Source organism: Styela clava, chromosome 4, assembly GCF_964204865.1.
Source record: "Styela clava chromosome 4, kaStyClav1.hap1.2, whole genome shotgun sequence".
Classification (NCBI taxonomy): Eukaryota; Metazoa; Chordata; class Ascidiacea; order Stolidobranchia; family Styelidae; genus Styela; species Styela clava.
Window position 1 is genome coordinate 15342840 of NC_135253.1, and position 22008 is coordinate 15364847.

The following is a 22008-nucleotide window of genomic DNA, read 5'->3' on the forward strand; positions in this document are numbered from 1 at the left end:
AGGATTCCACAATTACTTCAAATAACCGGACTAGATACACGTATGAAGCCCAAACTAACCTAATTCAGGGCTTCGAATGGTTTACATCGTTTTAAATTAAAAGTAAGAGAAGACGATGTTTTCATCGTTACTTATCCCAGGGCAGGTGAAGAAAAAAAGTCAAATACCAGCATCACGTGATTTAGTAACAACAAATTACACGACCGGACATGCCTATTTATTAAGTAGCAATAGGACCAAATATTCCACCCAAAACTCTGGTGTTTTTATGGTTAACGGGTATATGACATTCGATACAATTATTTTATAAATTACCATTGTCATAGTCTTTTGACTTCGCGTCAAATTTTTTGAGCATTTCTTTTTTGTGGAACACGGAGTGGACCTATAGATTATTTTGTTGTCGTTGTTGTTAAAAAAAATTTGTTGTTGTAATGAAAAAATTGCTTTTCTATTTAATTACTTTTAATTTTCAGGGGTCAAAAATTGGTGTTGTCGTTAGAACGCTATTACTTTTATTCATTTCTAACATTTCTGTGGTCTCTGCGGGATTCGATTTTTGTGTGTGATGACGTCATATAAATTAAAAATTGAGCACCTCATATCGGCTCTGCGTTCGCGATCTGGTGGTCAGGCGAAGTCAGGAAGACTCCGTACCAAATCAAGTCAAGCTATACTGTGTAATATTAGATACTACTTCGTTTTGGCCTGCGTGTCCATATATCTGAGCATTGTTCCCTTTTTGTCATAGTAGTCGAACCTATTCCAAATAATTCCAAGTTTATATGTTTTGACGTTTACTTGGTGTAATTTTTGTATTTTGCAGAAACGACTTGGACGCAAGAAATTGTGTGGTTAATATGCAATGATGGAAATATGGAAGAAGCAAATAAACAATTGCTTACACCGAGAAGTCCGTTTTTGGAGATAGTTGATTGTCATCTTCGCAATGGAATTCAATCTTTAGAAAATTGGTCGAAAAGTAATCAAAGGTATGGTGCCTTCATTAGTTGATTCTGTCAATTCTAATGATGAAGAGAAACGAATCTGTATCTCCGACACTTTCTTTGCACATTTCGACGGTGAAGTTTTGGTGAAATAACGATATATTATGATGCATCTTCTATATTCCAGGTATATTCACTACCGAAGTTTGAGATGTGGGTTCGATTCAATTTCGGCCAAACTAACAAGTTGGAATCTTCATTATTTCAAAAAAGGAACAACAGTGCTTTTTTGCATTAGTAGATAATGAACAACTTCTTATTACTTACTAACGGCTTACCCACGACGTGAAAGGAAAACAGTTTAGTTTCAATGTAACGTTAAATAACGCCATTATGTGTGTCATAAAGATTAGGAGATAATAAACATCTTGTTATTTACTTACTAACGGCTTACCCGCGGCGTGAATAGCACACAGTTTAGTTTTGCAGTTAAATAACGCAATAAATAAATTTTGTTCTCTTTAATTGGTTTAATAATACTTTTATTTAGTGATGAAGACTCGTTCTCAGTACGAACTGTTACCAGAAGACATCAAACAAGGAAAGAAATGCAAAATCATTTACGTAGCAAGAAATCCAAAGGATTTATGCGTTTTAAACTATCATTTCCATCGTATGCTTACAGGAACGCCTGACCTAGTAACATGGGAAGAATTCCTCGCAAATTTCTGCTCACACAAAGTAGGATTAGGAGATTGGTTTGACCATACACTAAAATTTCGGGAGGTTGGTTCTAATTAATTTTTGTGGAAATAATTATCGAAAAATAAATTTAGCTTAGTGGTTTCCAACCTCTTTGACGGAACGGAACCCCAATTAAACATTGCGGAGGCTCCAGGAACGCTTGTGCAATACCCGCGAGGTAGTAAGAAAATATATATATATATATATAAACAAACTTTATGCTGGCACAACAAAAAATTTTTTAAAATGCAAAAGTTTTTAATGATATATATAAATATTTCATAATTCTAACAATATAATATACGTGTCCGAAAAATTCGCGCATGAAAAATCGCCGCAAGAGCATATAGCAGTAAATCAAGTATTTGTGATGGAAACAGGTAGGATAACAGGGTTAGGGTATGCTCTCAAATAAAGAATCCTTGGTACTCCTAGAGTATGCGCACCAAGATGTCGCACAACCTGAACCCTGACATGGTACACAACCTGAGTTCAGGTTGTGCGCCATCTTGGTGCGCATACTTCAGGAGGTCCCCCTTTTTAAAATATTTAAAAATAAGAGGTATCTCAAAAAAATTTAACTGTTTTTATCACAAATACTTGTTTTACAGCAAAATGCTCTTGCGGCGAAGTTTTATTCGGCGATTTTTCCTATGCGGCGAAATTTTCTGCGGTGAATTTTTCTATGACCATATTATGAACTCTCGGCTTTAAATGTAAACTCTCGGAACCCCTGGCTGAAAAGCAGGCTATATGTTAACATGTCTGTATTGTATATTCAACAAAAGTTCACATATAGGTCACAGAAATAAGTTTATTTAAAACTAAATACTCACGTTACTGATTCATGTTTTAGAAATATCAAGAAGTCAAGGAAAGAATATATGTCGTAACTTACGAAAATTTGAAGAAAGCTTTTCGAAAAGAAGTTGAATCAAAAAAATGTCGGAACAACAACTGGACGCTATTTCTGAACATTGTACATTTGACAGCATGAGTAAAAACAGAAGCACAAACATGTCAATGTTAAGACAAAATAGTATTTCCACGAAAAAGTCAGAGTTCATGAGAAAGGGACAGGTCGGTGATTGGAGAATTTATTTTACGATGAACCAAAGCTTGGCCATTGATGAGTTATACCAAGAAAAAATCAAAGGAACGGGATTTGATATTTCTTTTAGAAATTGAATTTTAGGTCAATTATCAACATTGTGCATTATGATTGGTAGAGAAATTTAGAAAGGTAAATATTTACACACCATTGTAGCCACGAATAAAAATTATTTAAAGATTGAAGAATTATGTATGCTTCAGTCGAAATAGTCGATGGGAAACACTGCATTTTTTAAAGTTCAGACAATTTTCTATTAGGCTACATGGAGCATGGAATAAATCATACTCTTGAAACACAAAATGTACATATGGATCGTTTTGTTATTATGTTGTTGTTCGTGTTCGTTATTCTATTTTCTTGTTGTGGTTACAAAAAAATTACTTTTCTCACCAACTACGGGACCAATTGCTTTGAAATTTTTCATGGCTAAAAGTTGTATTTTTACCAATCATTTATTTCAAAAATTTCTGCGGGCTCAATAAGATTCGTCATTTGTGTGCGATGACGCTATCAAATTGCACAGCTTGTGGCAATTTCGCTTTCGCGATCAAGCGAATTCATGAAGACTGCTTGCCGGTGGTCTAATATGACAAATTGCATACCCGTATCACTTCGTTTTGGCCTTAATGTTCATATATTTGAGCATGGCTCTCTTTCTTCTTATATATTTGTGATAAAGTCGCAAAAATTTAAATTCGACATTCTCGATCAATGAGAATGAAGAAGCAGATATTTGTATATTTAAATATATAAATTATTATTCTATTGTTATATATTATATTCACATGTAAAATAAAAAATATCCATTTATTGTCCTCCAATCATAACATCAAGAACTTTTTCAAAGAACTGCTTCGGTTGTTCCATGTCATGAAACAGCAGGTCGACGACATCATTATTTGTCAGGTCTTCATTCTGTAGAAAGAAAGCGTGTGCTTTCTGAAACAACGTACCAGAGAAAAGGTGGCCGATATTTGAATTTGGTATTGGACATTCTAGAAGGTTATTCAGTCGCATTGCTTCACAGATAATGGCTTGCCATTGCGCAGAAAAGTGCAATGCTACCTTGTCATAACTGCCATTAGATATACGACGAAAAGCATCCGGCAAATATTTATCACTAATATCATGGTAAGAACACGAAAACGTCAGTGCTAGTGCTTTGCACACTTCGTCCTGTGGTGTCTGTTTTTGACATCTTGCCCAACTGTAAATACTTAAAACGAGAAGTTTGTTTTCCTCGCCAAGAACAGCTGCATCTGAAAAGTTCTCATTCTGTATCATAGCTTCCGTAAGATATTTTTCTCGTGCGGCCATGATTACTTCACGAGTGTCGCATGCTCTTATTTCTCCCCAAGTCATTTCAAGATGTAATTTTTCTGTTATGTTTGTGATTGGAACTTCCACCGTCACCACTCTTTCTCCATAATTTTGTCCAATTCGATCCCATTCAACAATACGACGTTCCGCCACATTATCATTTTCTTTCCCTTTACAGTCGATGATGCATCCCAATTCGTAAAACGAATGGCGAATAGGAAACGATGCTGCATGGGAAGAGTCGCACTCTGGGTTATCCACCATAAGCGACAGGAAACTCACCGGTTCTTGGATTCCTTCGATGGTCTCAAAACAATATGGTTTTACGTCAGCTAATTCGCCACCTTTACGCAATGTATCCACAAAGCTTCGAACGTCAGGAAGCTCTTGATATATACGTAAACATTCCCTGAACTTTTTTTCTGGAAAGTTTGTAGTTTTTGGCTTGATTAATCGGATAATTTGATCGTTACTTTGATAACGGGCGAGCCACACCAACGCATATTCAATCGTAATTTCACCACGAAATACACTGGGAAGATTCCTTGGAAGCACTACTATCTGTAAACCAAAATATGCTGATACTAACTATATATATAATAAATGATCTGACTATGGCATTCAATATTAAATTAATTTGCTGTTTGTCTTGATCTATATATATATATATATGTATTTTCAACCAGTACAAAGTCACAAATATATTGAAAAATGTTATGCGCATCTCATACTCAACAAGCGGGTAGAAAATTCCGACATTGCGAATAAGTCGCAAAAATGTAAATCTATTTTTATTATTTTATCATATTTTTACAATCTCGCAGTTACCAGTTACGCATAATTAACTATACATGCAATGGAACCATACGCAATGACTTATGTCTTATAGTGATTACTAAATTAGAAGTTTCCCTTCTAATATTAAATCCTTTCAACCTCTCTTTCCAAGTAGGACCCTCATCGATTCCATCTATAAAAACTAATGCAACATTCACCTTATGCAACTACAAATCTGAATATTTTATGCTTATTCACCCCCGGTAAAAGTTGCAAGAAATCCTCGAAGCTTTTACCGACGATTCCGTCTTGTCTGCTCAACAATGGCTCGAGAACAGATAACGCCTTCTTCGGAGTTCCAAAGGTAATTTTGAAAATTGACTGACGAAATATCTTTCCTCGGCAAAACCTTTGAGAACTTGTTACCTAAAAGTAGATGCGAAATAAAACCCCAATATCGGCTTTGATATAAAATGCACGATATGCGTATAGAAAAGGATATATAAATGAGATTTAACAAATTTAATCAATAAAAGAAATATGTATACATATAAACTCACATCTTATTTTTGTTGTACCCAAGGTACCTTCAAGGTGCGCAGTACCAACAGATCATTTGCGTTGTAAAATCTCATTCTTGCGCACTTGCAACATTACGTTTTACAAATGTGGCTCGTCATATTCTATAAGGTGTCAGCACATTTTCACCCACGTACCTATGCACCCGTAAACTGCACCCAGGACATTTGCACCCAGCGATATTTGCACCTACGTACATTTGTACCCATGCACCCACTTACATAGGCACCCGTAAACTGCACCCAGGACATTTGCACCCGGCGATATTTGCACCTACTTACATTTGTACCCGTGCGCATTTGTGTCCATGCACCCACGTACATTTGCACATCTGCATCCATCGACGTTTGTTCTCATGACATTTTCACGCATATGCATTCGCCTCATGAACGCACCCACAGTCATGTTCGCAAATAATCGTGTTTCAGACAAACTTTAATTACCAACTATAAATATATATTCGAAATGAAGACGGATTAAAAATTTCAAGTAGCTATTATTATTGGAAGGGTAGCTACGTTTTCACCGTCGTTGCGAGTTACAATCCTTTCACTTTTATCGGTAATTTTTCTTTCGATTGAATTAACGCAAACGTAGTACGGTGGTTAGTAGACGATGGCGAAAAAAAGTGGTCGAAGAGGTGCTTAGAGAAAAGAAAAACAGACAGAGAGAAACGACCTCGACTTTGTGAAAGCTGGATTTGTATGGAACAAATTGTTTACAGCACTTTTCTACTTTTTGTATCATCGCGTCATAATGGCGTCTACACCGATGCGGGTTGTTTTCCTCGATCTGAGTTAATGGTTGGAAATCCAAATTATTTGCGTTCGAGCCATTACTATTCCTCATTACTATGCATAACATTAGGATGTCCCTATTTCGGCGCAAATGGCAATAGAACCACTTAAATGTACGCGGGTGCAAATTTCCGGGGATGCAAAAGTTTGCGGGTGCGAACGTACATGGGTACAAATGTACGTGGGATCAAATGTCCATGGGTGCAAATGTACGTGGGGGTAAATGTCCATAGCTGCAAATATCCATGGGTGCAATCTGTATGTGGTTGCTAAAATCTGCGGTTGCTAAAATCTGCGGGTGCAAATGTATGGGTGCAATTGGTCATGGGTTCAAATGTCCGTAGATGCAAATGTATGCAGGTGCAATTGTCCTGGGTGCAAATGTACATGGATGCAAAGAAAATAAAACCATTTTATATTGCCTAGCCAGAATGTCCGTTCCACGCTTCTGTACAGTATTTAGGTTGCGATTGTTCATGGGACACACGTGTCTGTTACGTCCAAGTACCTCGCTTTCTCTATGCAAGCGTGCGCCAGTGTCGCATTTAAAAAAAATTATCAAGCGCTCTGAATTTTGTGTCGTCGCACCGGAAAAATTTGTTCGTAGCGTAGTCCAGTGGTTTCCAAACTTTTTTTTCGCGACCCCAGTTTTCGTGAAATCAAAGCCTACAGATACTCGCGACCCTACAACTAGAAACGTTCAGCAACTTCAAAATCAATATATATATATCAGTTGCAATTGCCTCAATGGGAACAATTGTACCTGTATATATATCAGGGTCCGGCAAGCTGCGGCCCACGAACTATTTTTTTTGCGGCCGCCGAACGACCCGACTTTTAAGGCATAAAACAAAAATTGATCCAAAAGTCATTATTTTTTCACGCGGATTTTTGTGGTAACAAGTGCTGCTGTACGGCGCTTGGCATTCGAACTCAACACTTTGGCCTTGACACAGAAACAACATCATCATTCACATCGATAAGAAGTAAATGAAAACAATGTATTGTCTGATAATATATTAAAAAAGGCCATGAATACGTTTCATTGTTGCGGGCTCTTAACACAGTAATAGAAGATGCGCCGAAAAAACTTCGGAAGATTTGAAGACACATGGCATCGTATGTAAACCACGATGTAAAAATCTATTAGATCAGAATTATAACGGTTCTTTGGCGAAACATAGACGCACTTGATAAAATGTGGTAGATTGTAAGGAAGCGTACGAATGCTTAGTGTAATCCAACAGTGTCGTTATTATTTTTAGTTTAATATTAACATATTACAGATTGCTCCATTATTGATTCGAAAGTAAAACAGAGCATGAAAGTGAAATAGAAAAAAACGTGTACGTACTCACATCTTTTCAATCAATGCCATACTTGTCAAACACCTAATTAAAAGCCAATCGCCAAATAAAGCAACTTTGCTTTGTATATTTGATAACCAAGCGGCTATACACTGGTACAAAAAAATAACAAACCAACATAATTTCTCGCAGCTTGTCAAAATCCGTTTTGCGTAACAGCGGGTCAACTACTCATTTGGATGTAACATGATTTAAACAACTATAAAAAGAAAAATATTATTGGCGCACGTAACACTGTCACTCAATTACATTTACTCATATTGGTACATGTCGACCAGTTGAAAAGAGGGTATTACATGAAAGTTTTACCGTGCAATTTTGGATCGTTTGGACAATAAATAGTCGAGTTTTAATAATAGCTATTTGAGGTCACAATGATGGTACTCACTGTTTGTTACAGGGAATTTGATGGTTGCTCGTAGCTGTATGGTTAGGCTAGGATAGTTGAGATTTGAAGGAGGGCTGAGCTTACGGGAGTGCCAGCGCCGTCGGTTAATAATCTACTAGCTTCGGGCACAAGTGGCCATGAGTTCATACGAAATGATACCAGTGGTAATTATAATATAATAATACCGTGTTTTCCCGATTTTTTTTTAAACCTAGTCGATAGCGAGAAATTTCTCCTACACGTTTTAAATGATAAATAATCTATGTTTTGCAGTTGTTTTGAATAAAAACGTGTTATTCATAAGTAAATGGATATCGGTTTTCATATTTTGTATGTTTGAATATCTCGTAATTCTCTACTTTGTAATTTTGTTTTTGATAAATAAAAAAAATAAGACATCCCCTAATGTTATTATTTGGAAGAAAATTGAAATTTCAAGGGAAACCTGGTACTTATGTTTACCAAAAATTATTAAAAAGGGTTTTACCCTTTTTCATATTCAGCAGGTTACTAGAACAGGTTGTTTATTAACCAAAACCAATATACCAACGTTTTTATCTGACGTGCAATTAAAATTCAAGAAAGCTTTTGCCATTCCGCGCAGTGGCGCAGCATCCACCCCCGCAACCACCGCGGTCGCGGGAGGGCCCACAGCGCAAAGGGGCCCAAGCGGTTAGAATTTAGTAATTTGAGCCTCGAAACCAAAAGCTGCATTGCAAAACCAGTAATGCACATCTTATAACGTTGATGTTAGTTCAGCTCAAATCGTTTTGTTACGTAACAATGCCAGGGAGTCGTCGACTTTCGGCGTCTTGTGGTTTGATCGCACCGACAATATTACGAAAGCTGTCAGAATGATGTCGAAAGCAAAACCGTTCAGTGGCGCACAGAAACGCAAAAAAAAGGCAAAAGAGGATGCACGTATGAAAAAAATTATTTAAGTAACCAAGATAAACTGCAAATTTTAGGTTACCATTGCCTTTCAATAGCGACATTTATGCTCAGTAAGACGAACATTTGCTCAGTGTAAAATTTTCTTAGAAGGAACACTGGTCGTGACATACTATTAAAAATGAGTCACTGGAAAACGTACGAATGAGTAACCTTACTTCCGTATTGTACAGTAAACATATTCAATATAAAGGTTGACTGTTAGTGAAGTATTCATGCTTGACATAAAATGCGAAAATAAATACTCAACAACTAACTCTTTTAATCTTAGCTTTTTTAAACAGTAAAAATAACAACACCGGGGTAACTACACATCTTGCTTCGATTATAAGAGCATTAAAATTGTAATACAATGTCTACTGCTTTATAATATTACCTCTTTCCATTTGAAGTCGTTCATGAAAAGAAATCCCTTTTGGACTTCAAATATACAGAAATCAGTGTCCGAGGCAAGAACCATCGCGTCAAGTTCGTTGGCAATTGCGGCGGTTTTGGGATCAGCATCTCCGGGAACAACAATGAAGGGGACACCAAGTTCAGTTAAAGTTTGCCTCAACACAACCTCTAAAAGATTTTGAGAAATGTGATATAATTTAAACCTTTATACACACTTGCAATGAAGTATGATTGAAACAAATTGCATTAGCCTGCTAGTCACGTGACTGATGTGGCAAATGGTATGTATATAGGAGGTGTTAAATGTGCACTTCCCCGCGGAAAAATGATATATATAACTTCTTTCCGCGCACCATCGCTGGTAATGTATGTTTGCTTGCTACGTTGCGTCTTGGATGTTTGCTTGCTACGTTGCGTCTTAGTAACCGTTTATTTTACAAATAAACATTAAACTGACTTGCAAGTAAAGGCTTTTCCTGTATACTTGAATTCCACGTGTTTACCAGTTCCCTTATACGACCCAATCTGGCAGTTCTGACTTCGAGATATCTTTGTATGTTGTTTCCCGATTTGAAACTGAAAACAATACCACGATAAAGAGCACAACCACCGATGTATTTTTGCCATGTGTGGACGTAGTAACACATACATTCGTAAGAGCATGAATACTTATTATCGCAAAATAAGAATAAAATGAATGATAAAAATCTCTTAAAATAAGGCGGTTTATATATATATATATATATATATATATATATAATTCCATCATTTTATGGCTAGTTCAAATGAGACAGTCGCATTGAATATTGCCGCATGTCAAGTTGTATGTTTTGAAGGTATGAAATACAATATTACTATATATAGTTCAAGAAGCGAGTAGAGCCCATTTCAATCAGTTTTCGGTCGATAATACATTAACTGCTGATATTTTGTTTACCTGTCAAATATCACGTAAGGTCGTATACTGCAACGCTTCAAGACTTCGACAAATTGTTGTATTGTAGATCGAAATGACGTATAATCGCCGCCACATCTGAAAATATTTCAATTGAACGAGTAATTTGTGACGCTATACAATATACAGAATTGAATGGGTGCTATTGCAGAAATTTTATTAGTTTCCTTTGAGAATGAAATAAAATAATATTTCATACCTTCAATTTGAAACGTTTATGAACCGTTTCTATTCATCGGAATACACGTTCGTAATTAACCAATCGGAATTTTCTTGTGAAATATTGCCTCCAATCATATTTATATAATAGCGGTAGACAAAGCTGAACAATCAATCGTACATCATCCTAAAGCCTAAGTTGCTATTGGTAATAGATTATTCATGCTTGAAAATGGTTACTCGAGCTAGTTGTTTAGTGTTTTGTCTATTAAAGATATTCAAATTATACTAATTTGCAATATGCTACCTGAAATCCAAATGGCCACAATCATAGTAAAGAAAATACAGCAATTCTGATCCATCGATGATAATTTTTGTGTCACTCACATTGATATCTTCTAATAAAGGTTTGGGATATTTGTGAACGAAACCACTCAACCCTTTGATTCCCATTGCTACACTTTTCTATTCGTACCCCAATCTGAATAATTATAGTATGATAATCAAATGATAAAGATTTAGCCTCCGTGCAGGAAGAGTAACCCCTTACCTTCACCCCGCCAGCAGACGATAAAACTAGACCTAACACTGGTGCGGGTAGGCTCGCTCAATTTCAGTGAATGAATCATGAATATACACCATACTCCCATAAGAGAGAATTCCCCTCTGCGGGAAACACAGTGCAAACGCTTCCCTCATAAGATTCGGTTGAGAGAACATTTTTGAAAGTCAATAAGGACGAACAGAAAGCAGCTAACTATAGTATGAAAAAATCAAAACCGCCAAAGAGTGACTTACGCAATTCGGTTATTAGCCTGACGACACCTTTATTAGTTGATTCTAATGATGAAGCTAAAACAAACAAATACAATCAAAATGTGAACATTGTATCACGGTCACTTTCTATGCAGATTTCGATAGTGAATAGTTTTATTGAAATAATGATATATTATGATGGTCTTTCTCTGTATGCCATTTATTTCACTACCGAAGGTTAAGATGTGCGCTCGATTCAACTCCGGCCAAACTAAAAATTTGGATTCTTTATTACTTCTTCGCCATTTATAAAGAAATGCCGGTGCTTTATTGCATTAGGAAATAATCAACAACTTCTTATTACTTACTAAAGGCTTACCCACGACGTTTTGACCCTCTACTGGACACAAAATCTCTCAAGACCAAGGTTTTTTATTGGAAATTTTCGAAATTTTGTCGCATAAAAAAATATTATTGGAGGAGTGTGTTTTAAAGATATATCGCTGAATAGAACTATAGCACACGCTTATAAAAAGCCATGAGAGAAGCTTTAGGGCATGGTTGACGAAAAAAATTATTTTAAAAATACCCATGCAAAATGGCTTTAGAGAAGCGGCCTGAAAAAGGTTAATGTACCGTTAGATAACGCAATTAATCAATACTTATCGATCTTGATAGGTATTTGTCTGTTTGTCTGTTAGATATACGCGATATCTCACGAAAGCGAAAGTTGAATTATGTCGTATAATTAGCGAGATATTAATTATTTAGTGATGGGACACGCGGTGTCGCTCTTAAGTCAAGGCGAAGGATACACGCCGCTAGATCGATAAGTCGGCGGTCTCCGATAAATATCTCGTTTTATTTTGATTAAATTATATTCAGCTGATAAATATGTCACAGGAACTTTAATTTACAGAGTAATAAAGACTCATCTTCCGTACGAACTGTTACCAGAAGACATTAGGAAAGGAAAGGGATGCAAAATTATTTACGTAAAAAGAAATCCAAAGACCCTATGCGTTTTATACTATCATTTTCGGTGACAGCACATTTGCATTTTGCACTCGTAAACTGCACCCTGCAAATTCGCACCTGCATAATTTTGCACCCAGCGATATTTGCACTTACGTACATTTGAACCCATGAACATTTGCACCCATAGACGTTTGCACCTATGTACATTTGCACCCACGGATGTTTGCACCCGCGTACATTTGGACCCATGTAGATTTGCACCCATGTATATTCCCACTAATGAACATTTGCACCTACGTACATTTGCACCAATGCACCCACGTACATTTGTATACATGCAACCACGTACATTTGTATCCATGCACCCACATTGATTTGTACTCGTGCCCTTTTCCCCCATGTTCATTCGCGTCATAAACGCACCCACAGTCATGTTTGCAAATACTGTAACCGTATTTCAGACAACCTTTAACTACCAACTATAAATATATATTATATATATTTGAAATGGGGGCGGATTACAAATTTTGAGTAGACTGTATTCTTGATGAGCGTCGCTACGTTTTACTATCATTGCGAGTTATAATCCGATCCCCCTAGGCGTTGCAGCGCAAAAAGATTGAAATTACTCGCACGTACCAGATTTAACTAAATTATAAACTCGTTTGGCAGGCGCCCACCATTCAAAACTGGCCCTTCTCCTCGGACCGAACAATTTTTCCTTGTGGGCCGCACTTGGTCCGAGGGACGCAGGTTGCACGCCCCTGTTATAAACTATACATATATTATATATAAGCAAACTTAAACCTGGCAAAACAAAATAATCTTTGAATTGTAGCAAGTTTGATGAAATGTATGCGTATGCATATTTTATAACATCTAATAATACAGACTCACGGCTTTAGATGTAAACTTCCGGGACTTTCCTTGGCTGTAAAGCAGGCTATATGTAAACCTGATTGTATTATATATATATATTCGATATAGGTTCACATATAGATCACAGAAATAGATTTAATTTTTAGTAAACACTCACGTTACTGATTCATGTCTTTCATGAATACAAGGAAAGAATATTATTTGTAACTTTTGAAGATTAGAAGAACTATCTTCGAAAAGAAATTGAATCATTAACAAAATTTCTTGCAAAAAATTGTCGGAATAACAACTGGACGCTATTTCTGAACATTGTACATTTGACAGCTGAGCAAAAACAAAAGTATAAATATGTCTAGCCATGCAAATTTTATGGATTTGACAAAGTCTAAATTTATGAGAAAGGGACAAATTGATGATTGGAAAAATTATTTTACGATAAATCAAAGCTTGACTTTTGATGAGATGTATCAAGAAAAAAATCAAATGAACGAGATTTAAAATTTCTTTTGGAAATTGAATTAAAGATTACATCATTATTCTTTGTTAATATTTGTAAATAAATTTAAAAGGGTAATTATTTACATTGCAGCTACAAACAGAATAACTGATACAATAAAGGAGTCGATATGTTTCAATCGAACTCATCGGCTTGCAACAGTGTACTTTCACAGTCAATTTTCCATTAGGCTACATGAAACATGGAAACAAACATACTTTTTGGACACGAATTGTACATATTGATCATTTTGTTGTTTTTCTTTTTAGTCATTCTTTTCTTCTTGTTTTTATATATGTAAAATGGCTTTTCTCATTAACTACGGGGCCAACTGCTTTGAAATTTCTGGTGGTGAAAGATTGTATTTTCCGCTTGAAGACATTTATTTATTTTTCAAAACTTCCATTTATTTCAAAAATTACTGGGGGCTCCACGAGACTCGTTTTTTGTGTGCGATGACGTCATTAAAATTGCACACCCTGTGGCGGTTCCGCTTTCGCGTTGGTGGTAAGCCTACGTCGTGGAGACGGCTGTGCCGGTAATATGCTGTGACAGATTGCATACCCGTACTACTTCGTTTTGGCCTTCATGTCCATATATTTCGGCATCACTCTCTTTTTTCTCATATATTCGAAATAAGGTCACAAAAATTTTAATTCGATATTGTCGATCACATCAATCAAGAAGAATGAAGAAGTGAATATATGACAGTTTATATATATTAAATAATATTTTATTTATTATAATCACATATGATATGAAAAATATGCATTTATTGTCCTCCAATCATAACATCAAGAACTCTCCCAAAGAATTGCTTCGGTTGTTCCGAATCATGAAACAGCAGGTCGACGACATCATTATTTGTCAGATCTCCATTCCGTAGAAAGAAAGCGTGTGCTTTCTGAAACAACGTACCGGAGAAAAGGTGACCGACTTTTGAATTGGATATTGGACATCCTAAGAGATTATTTAGTCGCATTGCTTCGCAAATAATGGTTTGCCATTGCGCAGAAAAGTGCAATGCTACCTTGTCATAACTGCTTTTAGGTATTTGACGAAAAGTATCTGGAAAGGAGTCTCCACTAATCTCATTGTAAGAACACGAAAACGTCAGTGCTAGTGCTTTGCACACTTCGTCCAGTGGCGCATGCTCTTGGAATCTTGTCCAACTGTAAAGACTTAAGACGAGAAGCTTGTTTTCCTCGCCAAGAACAGCTGCATCTGAAAAATCCGCATTCTGTATCATAGCTTCCGTAAGATATTTTTCTCGTGCGGCCATGATTACTTCACGAGTGTCGCATGCTCTTAATTCTTCCAGAGTCATTTCAAGATGTAATTCTTCTGTTTGGTCCGCGTTTGGAACTGTCACTGCCATCACTTTTGCTGCGTAATTTTGTCCAATTCGATCCCATTCAACAATACGACGTTCCACCACATTATCATTTTCCTCCCCGTTAAAATGGATGATGCATCCCAATTCATAGAGCGATTGGCGAATCGAAAACGATGCTACATGGGAAGAGTTGTTCTCTGGGTTATCCACCATAAGCGGCATGAAACTCACTGGGTCTTGCATTCCTTCGACGATCTCAAAACAATCTGGTTTTACGTCAGCTGATTCGCCACCGTTACGCAACGTATCCACAGAGGTTTGAATATCAGGAAGCTCTTGATATATACGTAAACATTCTCTGAATTTTTGTTCCGGGAAGTTTGGAGTTTTTGCCCCGAATAATCGAATAATTTGATCGTTACTTTGATAACGGGCGAGCCACACCAACGCACATTTGATAGAGTTTAGAAGATTCCTTGGATGCCTCACTTCCTGTAGACCAAAGTTTGCTATTATCAATTTAAAATTTAAGGTTCGACTAATGCTCACCCAATGTTAAACTATTTTACTGTTTTTCTGTATATATATATATATATGCATTTTGAATCAGTAAAAAGTCACGAAAAGTTGCTTTAGTGAAAAATACATTGGAAAAAAATGATATGCGTATCTCGTGCTTCACAAGAGGGTAAAAAATTCCGACATTGCGAATAGTTCGCATAAATGTACATGTACAGTTATTATTAAATTTTTTCAAAATTCCGGGGTATATCGCTAGTGATTGTACACAATCTCACAGTTACAGATTTAACTATACGTGCACTGAAACTATACCCAATGAATTATAGTGATTACTAAATTAGAAGTTTCCCATATGGTAATGAATACTTCCAGTCTCTCTTTCCATATAGGACCTCATCGATTTCATCCAGAACCTAATTTCATCTAATGCCATTCTAGATCTGGATATTTTATAGGTATTCACCCCAGGAAAAACTTGCAAGAAATCCTCGAAGCTTCCACCGAGGATTCCGTCTTGTGTGCTCATCAATGCCCCGAGAACAGATAACGCATTCTTCGGAGTTCCAAACGTAATTTCCAAGATAGACTGACGAAATATCTTCCCCCTACAAGACCGCTGTGGTCGTGTTACCTAACAATGAATGTGAAATAAAACCCCAAGATCGACTTTGATATAAAATGAAGCATATTTGTGAAAAGAATATAGCCTATAATTATAAATGAGATATAACAAATTTAATAAAAGGAATATATGTATATACAGTATAAAATCACATCTTATTATATTTTCGTGGTCATGTTCCCACCAAGGTGCGCAGTATCACCGATCATTTACGCTTTAAAAATCTTTATGGCTCGTGGCCCTCTCCCGGAGGCTTTTAGCACTCATGACCCTCCTGTTTGTCATTTCAGTGGTATTTATATACTTCGATTGGTCGATTCCAAATTCCATTATGATCAAACAGTTCATGATGATATAACTAAGCAATGAAACTAAGGAAAAACGGGGAGTTATATTGTGAAGTGAAAAGTGAAATCCGTCAGAAACCGCTGGCCTAACTAGAATGCTCGATTCACGTTTCAGTACAGTATTTTGGTTAATACTGTTCATTGTGATGTCACACACGTGTCTGTTACCGCCGAGTATCTCTATTTCCCTATGCAAGCGCGGCCGTAGTCGCATTTCGAAATTTTTATCAAACGATCTGGATTCTGTGTTCGTGTCGGGAAAATGTGTCGGTTGCTCGTAGCCGTATGATAAGTCTAAAATAGTTGGAATTTGAATGAGGGCTGAGTTTACGGGACTGCCAGCGGCGTCAGCTCTCAGGCCTCGAGCTCCGACACACGTGGCCATGGGATTATACTGAATGATACCAGTGTTATAATATAAAAAAATTATGTTTACCAGGAATATGAGTTAAATGTGTACGGTTCGCATTCTGATAATATATTATACTATTGTGGTATTTCACAAAGTCTGTATATCATTCATTTATGCTGAGGTTCAAAATATTCATGCTCATTTACGAATATTTGCCGAGTGTAAAGTTTTCTTAGATGGAACACGGGTCGGGACATACTATTTATACTGCGTCGCCATAAAACGTACACATGGTTATTTCGGCATTGTACATTGATCATATTCGAAAAAAGGTTGAATGGTAGGGACGGATTCATGCTTGACATAAAATGCGGAAAAAATAACCAATTTTTTTTTTAATTTCAGCTTTTGTGAACTGTAAACTTAACTACATCATAGTAACTCCACAACTTGCTTCGAAAACAAAAACATTAAAATTGTAATACAATGTCTACCGCACTATAATATTACCTCTTGCCATTTGAAGTCGCTCATAAAAAGAAATCCCTTGTTGACTTCAAATATACAGAAATCAGTGTCCGACGCAAGAACCATCGCGTCAAGTTCGTTGGCAATTGCGGCGGTTTCGGCATCAGCATCTCCGGGAAAAACAATGAAAGGGACACCAAGTTAAGTCAAAGTTTGCCTCAACACATCCTCTAAATAATTTTGAAAAAGGTGGTAAAATTTAAACTTTCATACATACTTGTACGGTAGGTTAATTGAAACAAATTGCATTAGCAAGCTAGTCACGTGACTGATATGGGGAAACTGTTTATAGGACGTGTTGCATGCATCACTCCTCCGCGGTGAAATGGCATAACATCTCTCCGCGCACCATCGCTGTTAATGGATGTTTGCTTGCCAAGTTGCGTCTTAGTAACCGTTTTGTTTTACAAATAAAATTTAAATCTGACTTCCAAGTAAAGGTTTTTCTTGTATTATTGGAATCCCCGTGTTCACCAGTTCTCTTATACCACCCAATCTGGCAGTTTTCTCTTTGAGAAATCTTGTTATGTTGTTTCTCGATTTGAAACTAAAAAACAATATCACGATAAAAAGCACAACCACCGATTTGTTTTTGTCGTATGGAAAAGTAGAAAACATAAATTGGTTAGTTAGTTAGAGCATGGTTAACTTATAACCGCGAAATAGGAATAAAATAAAAGACAAAAACTCTTGAAATAGAGCAGTTTATAAATATATAATTTTATCGTTAGTTCAAATGAGTCAGTCGCAAATAGCACCACATCTCAAGTTATGTGTTTTTAAGTTATGGAACACTATATTGCTATAGTTCAAAAAGCGAGTAGAGCCCATTTCAATAAGTTTTTGGTAGATTGTAAATTTATCCTTGTTTACCTGTCAAATACCACGTAAGGTTGAATATGGCAACGGTTCAATACTTCGACAAATTGTTGTATTGTAGATCGAAATGACGTATAATCGCCGCCACATCTGAAATATTTCAATTAGAGAATGAATAAGTAATTTGAGACGCTATACATATTTGAATGGGTGGTATTGCGGAAGTTTTATTAGTTTTTCACCAGTAATGGAATAGCATAATTCTTTTTATGCCTATAACTTGTCCCATACGGCCGTACCCATTCATCGGAATACAAGTTTGTTACTAAGCAATCAGAGTTTTACTTTAAAATATTTCCTCCAATCTTACTTACAAAGATGGCTGGCATAGCTGAATCAATCGTACATAATCGAGCTGAATGAATGTTTAATGATTGCTCTATTAAATGTATTCAAAATATACTAAATTGCAATATTCTACCTGAAATCCAAATGGCTACAATCGAAGTAAAGAAAATACAGCAAATCTGATCCATCGATGATAACGTTTGTGTCACTGACATCGATATCTTCTAATAAAGGTCTGGAGTATTTGTGAACAAAACCACTCAACCCTTTGATTCCCATTGCTACACCCTTCTACGTACCCCAATCTGGATACTTACGGTATGATGATCAATTAATATATGTTTAGCCTCTGTGCAGGAAAAGTAATCCTTCACCTTCACCCCGCCAGCAGACGATAAAACTAGACCTAGACCTGATATTGATGCAAGTAGGCCCGCCCAACTTCGGTAAATAAATCCTAACTAGTATACACCATACTCTCGTGGAAGGGAATTTTCCTCTCCATGGAAACACGGTGCGAACTACCACTGTGAAGCTAGCAGCAATTTGACCTTTGTGTGCGGCGAAGCGGAAAGGCGAATATTCACGGCAGAAATGGAGGCGGGTCAGATTCTACACCCGATAAAATAAAGATAAACGAAATTAGCATACTATCCTCGGAAATATGTTTATCATTTAGGAAAAATAACAAATATATAGCAAAAAATAAATAATAAAAGCTTGAAAAAAGAATGAAATAAAAAAAAACAAAAAAAAGGGAAACGAATTTTATTTAACTTCCTTTGAAAGAGCAGATAAGAAATTCCCTACCTAAAGCAATTCCCTAGTACAGTAGAACAAAACAGGGGAGATGGAACACGAGAATGAAAAATGGGGTCCCGGCGTTCCCTTTCAAGCAATTTTTAATAATGAAGAGGGTTAAATGATGTTTTTCAAAAAAACTAGAACCTAAGCCTTCTAAAACTTTTAATTTAAGGTATTCTTAGGGCGAAAATGGCTTTATTTGCAAAATATATTTAAGTTTTTCACACAACTAGAACCCAAGCCTTATTTATTTTAGAATCTAAGGTATTCTCATGGCGAAAATGGCCTTATTTGGAAAAATTACGTATAACGAAAAAAGTTAAGTTAGTCAATTTTGAAAGCTCAGCGGCAAATTCTTCCGCACAAGAGGCATCCAATTTGATTAATCAATATTAAAGAGATTTATCTGAAGTTTTTCACACAACTAGAACCTAAGCCTTTTTTCTTTTTCATTATTTGTGAACGAAACCATGTAAACCTTTCATTCCCATTGCTACACCCTTCTACGTACTTCAATCTGGATAATTATAGTATGATAATCAAATGATATATGTTCAGCCTCCGTGCAGGAAGAGTAATCTTTTACTTTCACCCCGCCAGCAGACGCTAAAACTAGACCTAAAACTAGATTTCTAGGTTTTTATTTCAAGTCTGAAAGATTATGTTTCCTCAGCGGCATTGTAGATGAGAAACTGATAAAATGCAAAGTAGCATCTAGTTCTCGTATAAACCCTGAAACAGCATGCAGGTGCACTTCCGAAAGAGACAAGACGTTGCGAAAAATGAACAGATCAATTGCATTGTTATATCATAAACGATGTCAGAGCCAATAGCTGAATAGAGGTACACATCGGTGCAGACATGCGTCCAAGATTAGGGGTTTTGAAAATTACCATACCGGCCTGGAAATATAAACTTGATTATGAGCGATCGCAGCCTTGACTGCCCAACTGACATTACATTATAATAGTTTAGTTATTGCTAGATTAATTTAAGGCCGGTTTTATCAATTTTTATCACTGATATGTTAGCATTTTTTATTTCATTCGTGCCTTGGTGGGTCACGAATAAAACCAAGTGGGTCACTTTGTGACCCGCGGGTTAGCTGTTCGCCATCCCTGGTATACACCATGCTCTCGTAAGAGGGAATTTCCATCTCTATGGAAACACGGTGCGAACACAGCTCTGATTGGATGCGGTTGAGAGAACATTGCTTTGAAAGATAATACAGTAATGACAAAAATTATTACCACAAGTTGATGACGATATAAAGTAAAAAAAAACTTATTCCACATAAATTTCCAAGTTCATATGTATTGACGTTTATTTTGTGTAATTTTTGTATTTTTCAGGAACGAAGAAAACGCAAGACGCAAGAAAATATGTGGGTAATATGCAATGTTGGAAATATAGAAGAAGCAAATAAACCGTAAATATAAACAATTGCTTACACTGAGAAGTTCGTTTCCGGAGATTGTCACCTTCGAAATGAAATACAATCTTTGAAAAATTTGTCAAAAATTTCTTCAAAGGTATAATTTCTTTATTAGTTGATCCTTGAATCTCCTTCACATTCTATGCAAATTTCGACAGTGAATAGTATTTTGTGAAATACCAGTATATCATGATACTCTCTCTCTCTATCAAAGGTTAGGATGTGCACTCGATTCAATTTCGGCTATACAAAAAATTGAAATCTTAATTATATCTTCGTTATTTGAAAAAATTATTGTGCGTTTTTGCATTATGAGATAATGAACAACTTCCTGTTATTTGCTACTGGCTTACCCATGACCCGAAAAAACACAGTTTAGGTTTAATGTACTGTACTATTAACTGGCGCGGGTAAAATTTTATTTTTCTTCAACTGGGTTAATATATAATATAAAGCTAATAAATATGTCACAAAAAGTTTAATTTACAGAGTGATAAAGACTCATCTCATCCGCACGAACTGTTTCCAGAAGACATTAGGAAAGAAAAGATATGCAAAATTATTTAGGTAGAAAAAAAAATTCAAAGGACCTATGCGTTTCATACTATCATTTTCGGTGACGGCAGATTTGCACCCACGCCATTTGCACCCGTGAACTGCATCCAGCACATTCGTACCTGCATAATATATTTGCACCCAGCGATATTTGCACCCATACATTTCCACCCATAAATTTTAGCACCCGCGGACATTTGCACCTATGTGCATTTGCACCCACGAACATTTTCACCCATAGACGTTTGCACCAGCGCCGGATTAACCATTAAACAATATAAGCACGTGCTTAGGGCACCAAGCAAAGAGGGGCACCACAGAAATTTTAGAGCAGAATTTTATATAGTTTATCGGTATTTATTAAAATATTAGGAGTTCACCAGGCGACTCAAACTTCAAAATGTTCGCTTATTTTTGTCTTCAAGTATCATATTAACCTTCTTTACTAAAAACAAACACTGAAACTTATTTATTGGACACGAAATGGGCCTATGAGTCGTTTTCTTAAATTGTTGTTGTTTTTTCTTTCTAGTATTCACCTTGTTTCTGCATTTTTTATTTTTGAAAAAATTTCTATTCTCTTCAACAATTGAACCAAAAAACTATTTACACTATGTGGCGGTTCCACGATCGCATTTCAACGATATATTGGTCAGCAAAGTCGGGAGTTTCTTGATAAGGTAGACCAGGGTGGTCCAAATTCTGTCATGCTGATACATTCCGTGCGGCTCACAGAA

At 36.3% G+C, this 22008-nt stretch overlaps 2 protein-coding genes and 1 long non-coding RNA gene across 4 annotated transcripts; 1 reads left to right on the forward strand and 2 right to left on the reverse strand.

Annotated features, from left to right (window-relative positions):
• The first annotated feature begins 831 nt into the window (after positions 1-831).
• LOC120326216 (sulfotransferase 1C4-like) lies at positions 832-2839 on the forward strand. Of its 2 annotated transcripts, none has more exons than XM_078111790.1 (3): positions 832-992; positions 1135-1733; positions 2548-2839. In XM_078111790.1, exons 2-3 carry the CDS (start codon positions 1500-1502, stop codon positions 2686-2688), a joined length of 375 nt encoding a protein of 124 aa, XP_077967916.1. In that variant the 5' UTR covers positions 832-992; positions 1135-1499; the 3' UTR covers positions 2689-2839. The 2 variants fall into 2 exon arrangements, with proteins under 2 accessions (XP_077967916.1, XP_077967917.1); XM_078111791.1 differs by having other exon boundaries at positions 1498-1733.
• LOC120326214 (single-strand DNA endonuclease ASTE1-like) lies at positions 2695-11239 on the reverse strand. Its single transcript, XM_078111789.1, has 7 exons — positions 11045-11239; positions 10802-10975; positions 10318-10413; positions 9838-9956; positions 9361-9548; positions 5161-5328; positions 2695-4686 (listed from the first exon to the last, which is right to left on the reverse strand). The coding sequence occupies exons 2-7, from the start codon at positions 10945-10947 to the stop codon at positions 3613-3615; spliced, it is 1791 nt and encodes a 596-aa protein (XP_077967915.1). The 5' UTR covers positions 10948-10975; positions 11045-11239; the 3' UTR covers positions 2695-3612.
• A 6055-nt stretch (positions 11240-17294) lies between these two features.
• Positions 17295-18729, reverse strand: LOC144421953 (uncharacterized). The gene is made up of 3 exons (XR_013475064.1): positions 18611-18729; positions 18184-18279; positions 17295-17480 (listed from the first exon to the last, which is right to left on the reverse strand). It is a non-coding gene; the product is annotated as an uncharacterized LOC144421953 (long non-coding RNA).
• Positions 18730-22008: the final 3279 nt, after the last annotated feature.

What these genes read in the sequence shown, in the direction of transcription:
- LOC120326214 (XM_078111789.1), bottom strand. Translation starts at nt 10,947, where the DNA reads ATGGGAATCAAAGGGTTGAGTGGTTTCGTTCACAAATATCCCAAACCT. An exon ending in GGAAAAGCCTTTACTTGCAA is followed by an intron (nt 9,549 to 9,837) that starts GTCAGTTTAATG and finishes AAAATCTTTTAG; the next exon opens with AGGTTGTGTTGAGGCAAACT. An exon ending in TCTTGCAACTTTTACCGGGG is followed by an intron (nt 4,687 to 5,160) that starts GTGAATAAGCAT and finishes TTTGGTTTACAG; the next exon opens with ATAGTAGTGCTTCCAAGGAA.
- LOC120326216 (XM_078111790.1), top strand. Translation starts at nt 1,500, where the DNA reads ATGAAGACTCGTTCTCAGTACGAACTGTTACCAGAAGACATCAAACAA. An exon ending in ATACACTAAAATTTCGGGAG is followed by an intron (nt 1,734 to 2,547) that starts GTTGGTTCTAAT and finishes TTCATGTTTTAG; the next exon opens with AAATATCAAGAAGTCAAGGA.